The following is a 12412-nucleotide window of genomic DNA, read 5'->3' on the forward strand; positions in this document are numbered from 1 at the left end:
CCCTAAGTGATATTTACATTCACCTGGAACTACCTAATTTATAATGTATTGTCTAGATTTCCTGCCAATCATATCAGTGCTAGACAAAGCTGTTTCAAGATATAACATTGGTAGCTCTGAATATATATATCTCCTAAGTAGGCCTCTAATCTATTTTCGTAATAAATATACATGTAAGGAGGGAAGGGAGCAACCTAAGTGATATTTACATTCACCTGGAACTACCAAATTTATAATGTATTGTCTAGATTTCCTGCCAAATCATATCAGTGCTAGACTTAGCTGTTTCAAGAAGTAATATTGGTAACTCTGAATAACCCCTAGCAGGCCTCTACGCTGGTGGTCCTCCGTTATCACTCAGTTCTCTCTCAACTTCCAAAGCGAGAGTACGTATGTTTCTTCTTGCTGACTTCAAGGCCTTTTTTTCACCCCCATGCAAATGGCCCTGTGACCTTTACCCCCTACTAAACCTCGTGTGGAAAGAGGTAAAGGGCTGACAATTGATAAAAGAGTGACTACGATCTTTCTATTGAGTAAAACAGTGCAAGTGGAATTGTAAATAATGTGTAAATAATGTGTAAACAGCAAGTGAAAGTAATGAATGTAAATATACGTGAACAATGGAAAATAGTTTTATAAGTTATTTCAAGTGACAGTGCACAACACAGTGTAAATAAAATAGAAATGTAAATAACGTAAATAAAATAGAGAACGTAAATAGAAATGTAAATGAGTAGTATTATAAGAATACGAGTATATACCCTAGGAGTAATGAAAGTGAAAGTTTCACTCTAGCATGTCTGAATGCTATGAGTTATGAGAGTGAAGATGAAAGTGACATTCACTCTCAATGCCAGTATACAGGATGAGAAAGTGAATGCTACGTATTTTACTGAAAGAAATTCAATCCCTACAGTGACAATAAACTAATACTACTGAAGGAAACTTATGGATAAAGACTATAGATATATATAAGTGTTATATAGTAATAGAAATATAAAGTGTGAGGGGTTTTATGAATAATAAATGACAGACTACCAAGAGCGAACTAGTGCCAGTGCGACAATCAGACGCGCTTGTAATTTCCATTGCTTTCACAGTTTTTTTTTTTTTTTAGTATGGTTCCCAAACTACTTGAAAATTGTAGAATAGTGTTTATAGTGTTTGTATCTGGCTGTGGTAATCATATTACGGGTTGTCGGGAAGTGTAAAGTGGAGACTTCGTTACCCTACTTCAGAGGTCTCCACAAGTCCTACGGTAACCGACGAAGGCTCAACAATCATTCCAGGAGAAAGCTGAAGGTATGTGCCATAAGCATATATAATTTTATTATTCTAGGACTAATAACTGATTTTTGGCAAATATTTTTTGAGAGTCTGTCGGAGCCCAAATAACCCCGCGGCAGACGCAAGTCATTGGTAAACAAGCCCGCGGTGTAGGGGTTAAGCATGAGGGCTGTATTTAGAATGATACCATGATCTTGGGCCCCTCCTCCTTTCCCTGTTTGTTTTGATTTGCTGGTAGACTGACTAGTAGAGCTTAACCAGTAAGCTGCTTACACAGTAAAGAGTATTGTAGAGGTATAAGGGCAGTCTCCTTCTTTATGCTTTATAGCCTGTGGTCTCCCCTTAAAGATGTTTACACCATCTGCACCCTTGTTAAACAGGTTATGTTCAGTATTTCATTGTACTTAAACTTTGCTCATATCAAGCACCATGTGCTTATTGGTTTTACCATTGCATACTAACATTGATGAGGAGCCTATACTTGGTGGTGCTGCACACCCTGGTTGGAGCAAAGCAGCTGCAGTTTCCACCCAGGAGCCAAGTCTGCTTATATTTCCCTGCACCTCACCATGAGGAAGGACCCTAGTCCAACCCTGGTGAGACTGTTTAACACATTGAAGTGCTGGATCCCTTCACTGTTTATGTTGTGGACTGTACTTGTAGGATGGCCCCACAGAAGCAGTTGCATACCCATGAGTATTGGGTCCTCTTGGCCAGATAGGCTGGGGTTAAGCAGTAACAACAGTCATTGCATACACCCATTATCCAATCCTTTTTTTGTCCCATTAGGAGTTTGGGAACCTGGGGTTAGGCTACTCAGTCCTGAGATTTAAAGTGGCGACCAGCCTCACTCATCCCAGAGTGGCATTATCTACCTGTCTATTGCTAGACGCCATAATCCTGTAAGGGGTGGCCATTTGACATTGAGTTATTTCTTTATGGGGAGGGGCACTAACCCTCCACCAACCCACTTATTGACACGCAGGGAGCACGTATGGTTTGGTTATATGGTTACCACCCAGTGTTGTAAATGGTTTCTTGGCTTACAGGAAACCATTTGTCTTGTCACTCAATGTAAAGCCACCTGTAAAGGAAGGAAAAGCAGTGGAAAAGCAATAAGAAGTGACAGGAAAGATGGGAGAAATAGTAAGAGAGCAGGGCAGGCACAGAAAAAGAATGATAAAGGCTAAGAAAGAAGTAGGCAGCACTACATCGTGAGTGGATGATGGTCACCACCACCTACCACTGGTGACATTATAAGATCAGTAAATCTCAACATTCCCTCAGATGTAAACCCTTGCAAACTCTATCTGGTTGGAGTGCGTTAACCCACCAAACCACTAGGAGCCATTTAGTTACCACCCAGCATAGTAAAGGGTTTCCTGAATAACAAGAAATCATTTTGCTCATCACTCATTGTAAAGCCACAAGGCATCAGTACATTGAGTGGATGATATGCACCTGAATATACCACAAACAGTCATAGCATTGCACGTTAAATGTACGTGAGATCCACTAGTTATTTAGGAGATTTTGACATGTCAGATCTGTATGATATCCATTAAAAGTGTATTCTTGCAGCTTCCAGACAATTTAGTCAACTCTTGCGTGGAAGAGATTCAATAATGCTAAGTTGCACCCCTCTAGTTTGAAAAGTCTGTCCTCAGCTGAGTGAGATTATTGGGAGATGGCAAGAATGAAATGAAAAAACATCCCCAGTTTCAGTGGATTAACCTTTGTTCCCCAGTTGTTCCTATACCCACAGCCAGGCAACTTGTCTCTTAAGTCCTGCCCCCTCACCCACTTCCCAGAAAGTGGAAGGCCATAGACATGAGGCCCTAATTTCAGGAAAGGGGTTGGTCTTAAGAAACAAGTTGCCCGATGGTAGGTATGATGGTGTGTTGCTTGTTTCAATAGATAGTTGTCAGTTTCATTTTTGACTGTCATCATGCTCAGGCTGGATCTGATGGGGCTACTGAAGTCTCAGGTTGTTATGTAAGCCATAGCCCTTTCAGTACGAGGACATTCTTTGTATTTTTATCTGGTTTACTTTGGTAATTTTTTAAGCCATAGGAGAGAACCATCAGGGCTGAGTGTTTGAATGAGGGAATATGATCTTGTCCTAAATTACTGTAGTTAACAATGAAGATTTAATGTTCTGGATTTTTCTCCTGAAGTACTGTAATCAGGAAATAATTTTGTTCCAGTTTGTGGTTTATCCAGAAGCAGTATGAAGGCAGTGGCTACCATCCTCTTTCATCACTAACAATAAAACCAAGATACTTTGTTGTGTTAGGTGTGGCCTGGGCAATCACAGCAGTGGCAGAGGTAAGCTTGTTGTGCTTATTATTATTAATATTTTTTCTGTCTGTCTCTCTCTTTTTGTTCCTGTGGAATTCGTCCTTCTGTCTACGGATGACTATACACTGAGGGACAAGCCAAATGGCTTCATGTACGCCAGGAAACCATTAACCACACTGGGTGGTAACCATATAACCAGGCTACGGCGCCTGGTGGTTTAGTGGGTAATTAAAGTGCTCCAATCGGATTGAGCCAGTGCAGGTTTATATCCAAGGGATGGTTGGGGTTAATTGCTCACATAATGCCACTGAGGGACAAGTGAGGCTGGTCACAGTCATCTTAAATGTCAGAACCAACTCTTTTTTTTTTTTTTTTTTTTTTTTTTTTTTAATGTGTTCGACTCTGGGCATAGGCTTCACAGCCTGCTTTCAAGGCCCAGTAGTCCTCCTACGTACCGTACACCTCTACATGTCTAGCCCCGGGCTCCTACGCTTCTCATGGGGCAACACAGAATTAGATGATGATGGTAGATGTGAGTTTCAGTTCTCATCTGTCTATTGATGCATAGAAACAGTGTTAACCATCTCATTTATGTGTAGTCTTTGCCAAATGTCAACTTTCTTAACAATAATTTTCATATTATTCATACATTAATGAAAATCCATACACAGATAAAATATATATCTTTCATAAGTGACTTTTACAGTGAAGACAGTGTTACTGAAAAGATATCCTTGGGGATGTTAGAGAAAGAATGCTGTGGTACATATATTCTTTATTTTTCCACACACACTGAAAAGACAAATACTCCTGTGATTGCCGCACACCTACTTTCCCATTTTCCTTGTATAGGGGAAACAGTTATAAGCAACTTCAATCCTCTGTGACACTACCTCTCACCCAAGTCAGTCTGCATATCTTCCATATCCATTCTGTCACCATTTCTCCCCCATATTTCAGCATTCTGTCACACACTCTATCTGTTTCTAGGGCTTTCCCCATTTTCACTTTATTCATTGCTTAACATATTTACATCCTGCTGATCTCTTCCTCCCTGCATGCCTTTCTTCTTTTCCCTGCCGTTGCCCAACTCTTACTCAATGCCGGGAAAGTCATTTACAATATATTCAGACTCCTATGGAAGCTTGACCGCCATTAAGCAGTTTAACACATTCCACCCTATAATAAGGAAGATTTAGTCTTGGCTTTGGCGCCTGGCTACAAAGTATAAATTTGTTTCGTTCTGCTGGATACCGTCACATGTTAATCTCTATTGGAACGAATTTGCTGACAAAGAGGCAAAATCGGCATGTTCTCTTCCTTCTGTTGGTTATAATAAGGTTCCCTATTCTGATTTGAAGACCGTTATCCGTAACTTTGTTTGGTCTGAGTGGCAGGCGAGATGGGCTTCCCCTTCCCTGGCCAATAACATGAAGTATAAAGAGATTCGGCCATCGGTTTATGCCTGGTCATCCTCTTCTCAGGCTTGTCGGGGTTTTGAGACGAGGTTGACTAGGCTGCGAATTGGCCTTACACGTTTGACTCATGGGTTCCTTTTGGACCGAAGGGTCCCACCCCAGTGTGACATCTGTCAAGTCACAATAACTTGCAGGCATTTCTTATTGGACTGTCCGACCTATGCCCGCTCTCAGGCGAAATTTTTAACAAATAGGGGATCCCTATCAGTTGTTTTAGGTAATAGGGCAAATGTTTCTAGCCTTATGGCATTTTTAAAGGAGACAGGGCTATACTGCAAGCTGTGATTGGTGTTGTCATAGTTATGTTTTAGGGCTTGCTGACTACATCTGTTTTCATTTTACCTACGATTTTAGTTGCATGGTTATTGTGTAGTAGTTTTCTCAATTTTTATACTCATTCTTTTAAACTATCGTCTTTCATATCTCACTCATCAAAGCGCTGAATGACCTATCAGGTCCCAGTGCTTGGCCTTTGGCCTAAACTTCATATTCCATTCCATTCCATTGCCCAACTACTTGTACTTGAGCTATTTTCCTTCTCTGTATTCAGCAGTTCCTTAAAGTGTTCTCTCCATGTGCTCAGTTTTCCCCCCTTCACCAGGCATTCTGCTGTTTATATCTTTCTCCCTTCTACTACGTTCCATATCTCTGTCTTACTATCTTGACCTTCCAATATACTTTTTGTACATTCTCTTCACATAACTCCCAGATATCTTCCAACCTTGTCATCCACTCTTCTCTCCACAACATATAACTCTCTTTTCCACTCTCAGCATCATTCCTTCCTCTACTTTCCATCCAGTCACTTTATGCTCTCGTCTTCCCTACCACAGCATGTTTTGCCTCATCAATCCATTGTGCTGTTCCTTTTAGCCTCCCGTGCTGTCACTTCACTCAGACTTTTCCATGCATGCTTCCATATTCTCTCATAACTCATCTGAGATCCATCTGATCCATATTGCTTTATACTCTTCTTCAGTCTCTTTCATACAGCAATGCATACACCCTCCCTTGCCCTCTCATTCTCATCTACTCCAGCACATGTACCCAATCCATACTCCCACTCTTATGCACTAAGCTCACCATTTGGTCTCATACAGCCTTTACAGTATGTGTCAACTTTTCATACTCAAGCATATGTACAACTTCTCATTCTTTAATCTCATCACTGGCACCTCTCATGTTTCATGTTGCCATCCTCAGTGAATCCCTTGTCCAGTCTTAGGTCATCAACAGTAAATCTGGCTCATTCTGAGGATTGTTTGTATTTTTAGTTTGCTGTTTTATAAGGTGGGACATTACCTGTCTGCCAACCCACTTACACATAACGTGTTAGTTTAGTGATATCGTAACCACTCAGTGAAGTAAATGCTTTCCTGGCATATAGAAAATAATATGGCTTTTCACTCAGTGTAGCATCACCGAAGGGTTAACCCTACATTGAGTGAAAGGATGATAGGTGTCCCTATCTACCACACCCTGTTCTTGTGTATGCTGTTCAAATCTTTCTAGTAGTAATATAAGTTGCATCAGTAATGTAAAAAAAGTTATTAGAGTGTATCATCATCATCATTTCAGTGTAACATATAACATAAATAAGCACCTGAGGAAGGGGTGTTACAAAATATTCCAAACTAGCAAGAATGTGGCCCTGTATTGATATGGTTTCTTTGCAGATTGTGGTGTACCCATGGAGCGTGGTGGGTCACATGAGCATTGGGGCCATCTGTCTTCTGGCGGTTGTTTATTGCATGCGTTGGGAGCTTAAGATATTGCTGGAGAAAGTTTTATTGTTTGGAAGTAAATTTATCACAAGATTTATCAGTCATGAGAAGTATATAGATGAAAATGGGTTTAGTAATGTAATGATAATAAATTCTATACATCAGTTTTTATTTAAAACTTAATCAAAATGTTTATTGATTGCAAGTCTTTCAAAATGGATGTCTGGTTGCCTAATGGTCTGTGATATCAGTCAGGATGTAGGTCAGGTGCTGTGTGATTCATTTCATATCCCAAAAAGGTGGCAGGTGATTTATCAGTTTTGGACCGAAGTAATTTAGCCTTAGGCCCTGCATACCTTACTGTTATTTTTAGCTTATTCAGGTATAGAGTATTTCCTTAGAGAATACTGTATTGTACTAGAAATTATCAAACTACTGGATACAAAATTTACTCAATGTTACATCAGTACTGGATATCCAACACCTCTGAATTTTTTATACCTTTCTGGATATTGGTAATCAGTGGGGATGGACAACAAACAGGTTTCTTACTGCATCATTTTTAGTTTTGCAGTCGTGGCATGTACTGTATAGACAACTTCACCTCATAGTATTTGTATTTTAGTGCCTTTCTCCATTACTTCACACGTCCTGTCATACTTTGAGTCATTATTAAAAAGATCAGCATCTCAGTTTATTCTGACCTCTCAACTTCCTCTGAACTGTGGGACCAGGAGGCTGCCCTCTGCTAAATGAAGTTGTGTAGTGGTAGATGAAATACTAATACTGATAGGCCCCAGCCATCCTCAGTCAGCTATTTGAGATAGGTTTCACATGATTTTGATTAGATGATGGATGGATGGACGATTGCCTATAACAGCATATCACTGTCTGCAGTTTTGTGATGCTTCATGCAAGGAAAAAAATAATAATAATAATTGTACTTACTGTATATAATCTGGGTCTTGGCACATTTTTTAATAAAGATTCACAGTTTCATAGTCACATGCAATAAATATATATGAATAATGTTCTTATTTTTTTAATGTTGAAATGCTGAATTTTGTACAGCAAAACTGAGTGCAAGATTAGAAGCCTGCAAAATTGTTCCCCCGAAGAAAGAAAAAAAATTAAGCGCTTTTCAAGGTTTGCAGCATTTATAAATTAATTTTTGGTGGTGTTATCATGTATCATACCTTTATTCTGTGTTGTAAAGTATTTCACTTTTTCCAGTAATTTTGCTGGTACAGTTGCAGACTTAAATATCAGTACACATCCTTATGAAAAATGACAAGATTGTGAGCAGTGACTTTGGTAAATAGAAGGATAAGTGCTGCAATCTTTTGGGCACAACACACTTTTCAAAATATTGAGTAAGAGTTTCAAATTGTTCAACAAAAATTTAGGGCAGTGCTGTGTGTAAATGTATCCTAATCCTTTTCTAATTAATGTAAGGGTTTATTTATATTAATGATTAGTGGTAAGTGCGGGCACTTACCGTCCACTCACTTGATGTAGTGCTGCTCTCGGGTGTCTGCCCTTTCCTCTCCTCCTTCCTTCTTTTCTTCCTTCCTCTTTTGTCTTTCTTTCCTTCATTCTTTCCTCGTCCTTCTGCCTACGGGTGACTTTACACTCCCTCTCCTGTCTTTCTTTCCTTCATTCTTTCCTCTTTCTTCTGCCTGTGGGTGACTCTACACTGAGTGACAAGCCAGATGGTTTCCTGTACACCAGGAAACCATTTACTACGCTTGGTGGTAACCATTTAACCAAATTTTGGGAAATTACGGCGCTCCAGTCGGATTGAGCCAGTGCAAGTTTATGTCCAAGGGATGGTTGGGGTTTATTGCTCATGTAATGTCACTCAGGGATGGGTGAGGCGCTCTCATCTTAAATGTCAGGACCAACTTGCCTAGCCCTGGGCTCCTATGCTCCTCTTGGGGCAACACAGGATTGGATGATGGATGGATGGATAATTTAAATTTACTCATGATCTCTTTGTTGTAATGTGTGCTTAATTTAGTAATTGTTGGCATTATTATCACTCTTATTTACTGATACCATCTATGAACATAAATGCAGGCAGACGTCCCAAAGATTTTGAAAAATTCTCCACTTATGACATTCCACTTTACATGGTGAGGTTAGGATTTATGTATTTTAGAGATGTATGCTTAATCCTTGTATAGCAGAAGAGAAGACAGGGCCTTGATTGTATAGTTCTTTATGGAATGCTTATGGTTATAAGGTATGATCAGCATGCATTCAGCACCACACAGGATAGTTAGCATCAGTGCGGAGAGATTGGACACGTTCTTTCATCATCATGTGCTAAAGAAATTGACATATATTAGCTGCATGTTGCCACATTAGACAAAGTTGTGTATGATCCTTGACATGTCCAACAAATTTCATTATGTGCTGTGATCTTGTGTTTTGCAACCACTGCTTAGATTATGTCAGCCATTTAGAGGGAGGTATCAAGGTGCAAGTTAACCCTAAGCAGCACCAGCATCCTCACCCACAGCCATAACATCATCAACACTGTCTCCCACAACCACGCACAGCTACAGCCACACCCACGTTCACAGCCACAGCCAAATGTTCATCAACACACACAACCACAGCCACACTCTCACCAACACTTACAGCCACAGTCACACTCACCCGTGGACCCACAACCACACCCTCAGTCATACATACAACCACAGCCTCAGCCAAACCCACACCCAGCCACAGCCTCACCCACATTGACAACCACACCTGCATTCATGGCCACAGCCACCCCCACCCCCACCCCCACAGTCAGTCACATCCACACTCATAGCCACCTCCATCCCCACACTCACAGCCATACCCATACTTAACCACACCCACACTCATAGCCACACCCATGCCCATATTCACAGTCACACCCACACCTACCCATTCAACCAAACTTGCACTCAGCCACACCCACACCCACATTCACAGCCACACCCACACTCTGCCACACCCACAGTCACATTCATACCCACACTCACAACTATGCCCATACCCACAGAGTCACAGCCACACCAGCATTCACAGCTCATGGACACACTCACACCCACAAAGCCACCCACACTTAGCCACACACACACACACACACACACACACACACACACACACACACACACACACACACACACACACACACACACAGTCACAAACCCACACATACACAGCCACATCTAGCAACATCCACACTCACTCACCCCTGCTCACAGTCACACCTACATCCCCCATTCACACACCACCCTTCTCTTGCTTCTGCTCTTCCTCTCCTTTATTTCTTCTCTTCCCCATCCTCCTCCTTGTACTACTCCTCCCCTTCCTCCTCCTCCAACAACTGCTCCTCCCCTTCCTACTCCTGCTACTACTCTTACTCCTTCCCTTCCTCATAATCTATTTCTCCAACTCCTGCTACTGCTGCTTCCCCTTTCTCCCCCACTTGCCTTTCTCCTCCTCTCCCTCTTCTTATGTTTTCTCCTCTGTTCCCTATTCCCCTTCATCTCCCCTTCCCTATGTCTTCCTGTTATTTGCATTCTCCCCCTCACCCTCTTCTGACTCATCCCCCATATACTTTTCAGTCCCTTATCCCTGCCCTTCACCCTTTCACCATATTCTGCTCCTACTCATCCCCTTGTCCTCCTCCCCCAAACTTCCTCCTAATCTCCTCCATCTTCTTTTCATCTTTTTTCTTCCTCATAGTCCCCCAACCCCCCACCCAATCTTCTTAGCGTTTGTGTTACAGTATTGCCTTACCTCAGTTTATCGCCAGCAGTGATGTTTTCATGAATGTGGCACACAAGAACAGTTCTTAATTATCTTATATATATATATATATATATATATATATATATATATATATATATATATATATATATATATATATATATATATATAAGATAATTAAGAACTGTTCTTGTGTGCCACATTCATGAAATAAACTATCTATCTATCTATTGCCAGACGCCTCAATCCCGTTTGGGGTGGCCACAAACAAATCGCCTCCAAGTCGCCCTGTCCCCCGCCAGTTCCCTCCCCGGCTCCCCGCTCACACCCCCCTCTCTCATATACCTCTCCACCCCATCTCTCCATCTCATCCTCGGCCTCCCCCTCCCTCTTTCCCCCTCCACCTCACTCACATACACTCTCTTCGTCAGTCTTTCACCCTCCATCCTCTCCACATGGCCAAACCACCTCAGTGTGTTCCTCATAACGCTTCCTATCACATCCACATCAACACCACAACGCTCCTTTATATCCTCATTCGTCAGCCTGTCTCTCCATGTGACTCCACAGGCTCCTCTTAAATAACTCATTTCCACTGCTCTCACTATAAGTTCCTTAAAACAGTTCTTTTGGAATTCACTGGCAGCTGAAAAAATTTTATCACAAGACATTATGTACCTGCTACAGCCCGTATTTATTAACTTTTTTTTTTCCTTGAATTGTGTACAAGATCATTTGCTTATACATTTGTTGTCTCTTCCACTGCCTATGTAAGAAGTGTAATAAAGATATGAAATAAAAATTAGCTTTTAGTGGCCGTATTCAAAAACTTCCAAACTTCCAAGTCGGACTATTTCGTGGTCACAGACTAAAGAAATCTCAAACAGGAAAACATAAGACCCCTTCCCTGTGCAACGAAACAGTTCAAAGGTTCCGAAGTATTTTAGTTGGCAGTAGATCAAAAATGACTGGTGACAAGCTATAGTTCACATATTTTCCACCAGATGGCAGCACCAGTCTTCTCAGGAACAGCAAAACATAAGGCCCCTTCTCCGTGCAACGGACTATAGTTCAATGGATCCCCAATAGATGGCGCCACCAGTCATTTTCAGATAACCCGTGAATGCTGGTGGCGCCATCTATTGAGGCTCCTTTGAACTATGGTTAATTGCACAGGGAAGGGGCCTTATGTTTTGCTGTTCCTGAGGAGACTGGTGCTGCCATCTGGTGGAAAATATGTGAACTAAACAGTTTGTCACCAGTCATTTGATGCGCTGACAACTGTTTCGTTGCACAGGGAAGGGGTCTTATGTTTTCCTGTTTGAGATTTCTTTAGTCTGTGACCATGGTTAGAAAGTTTTTGAATACGGCTATTAAAAGTTACTTTTTATTTCATATCTTTATTACACTTCTTACATAGGCAGTGGAAGAGACAACAAATGTATAAGCAAATGATCTTGTACACAATTCAAGGTAAAAAAAAAAAAAATTGTGAATACGGCTACTAAAAGCTACGTAACATGCAGTTCTTCTACTTTTTATTTCATATTTTTAATACACGTCTTACATAGGTAGTGGAAGAGGCAATAAATGTATTATCAAACTACCTTATACCTGTACACAACTGAAGGTCAAACAAATACAGGAGCAGCCACATACCGTCTGCCTATGGATGAGCTAATGATACAGGGGTTAACCCTACACTCACATCCTTCCACACCCAACTACAACTACTCACCTTTCCACCTCCATCTACACATATAACCCACACCCACCTTCATTCACCTTCCCCACCCACATCCTTGTACCCCAAACCCACACACTCTGCCACACCTACTCACACCCTTCCCCAATCACTCATACCCTACT

The 12412-nt window shown here is 41.2% G+C and overlaps 1 protein-coding gene across 1 annotated transcript in view; it reads left to right on the forward strand.

Moving 5' to 3' along the window:
• The window catches only part of LOC145406619 (man(5)GlcNAc(2)-PP-dolichol translocation protein RFT1), a 30856-nt gene extending 23883 nt beyond the window's left edge, over positions 1-6973 (forward strand). The window contains exons 11-12 of the mRNA XM_080277695.1: positions 3495-3615; positions 6743-6973. Coding sequence (XP_080133821.1) covers positions 3495-3615; positions 6743-6973 — 352 coding nt within the window. The remainder of the gene's footprint in view (positions 1-3494; positions 3616-6742) is intronic.
• Positions 6974-12412: the final 5439 nt, after the last annotated feature.

Source organism: Coenobita brevimanus, chromosome 71 (assembly GCF_032717465.1).
Source record: "Coenobita brevimanus isolate Jiangsu-jjx chromosome 71, ASM3271746v2, whole genome shotgun sequence".
Lineage (NCBI taxonomy): Eukaryota > Metazoa > Arthropoda > Malacostraca > Decapoda > Coenobitidae > Coenobita > Coenobita brevimanus.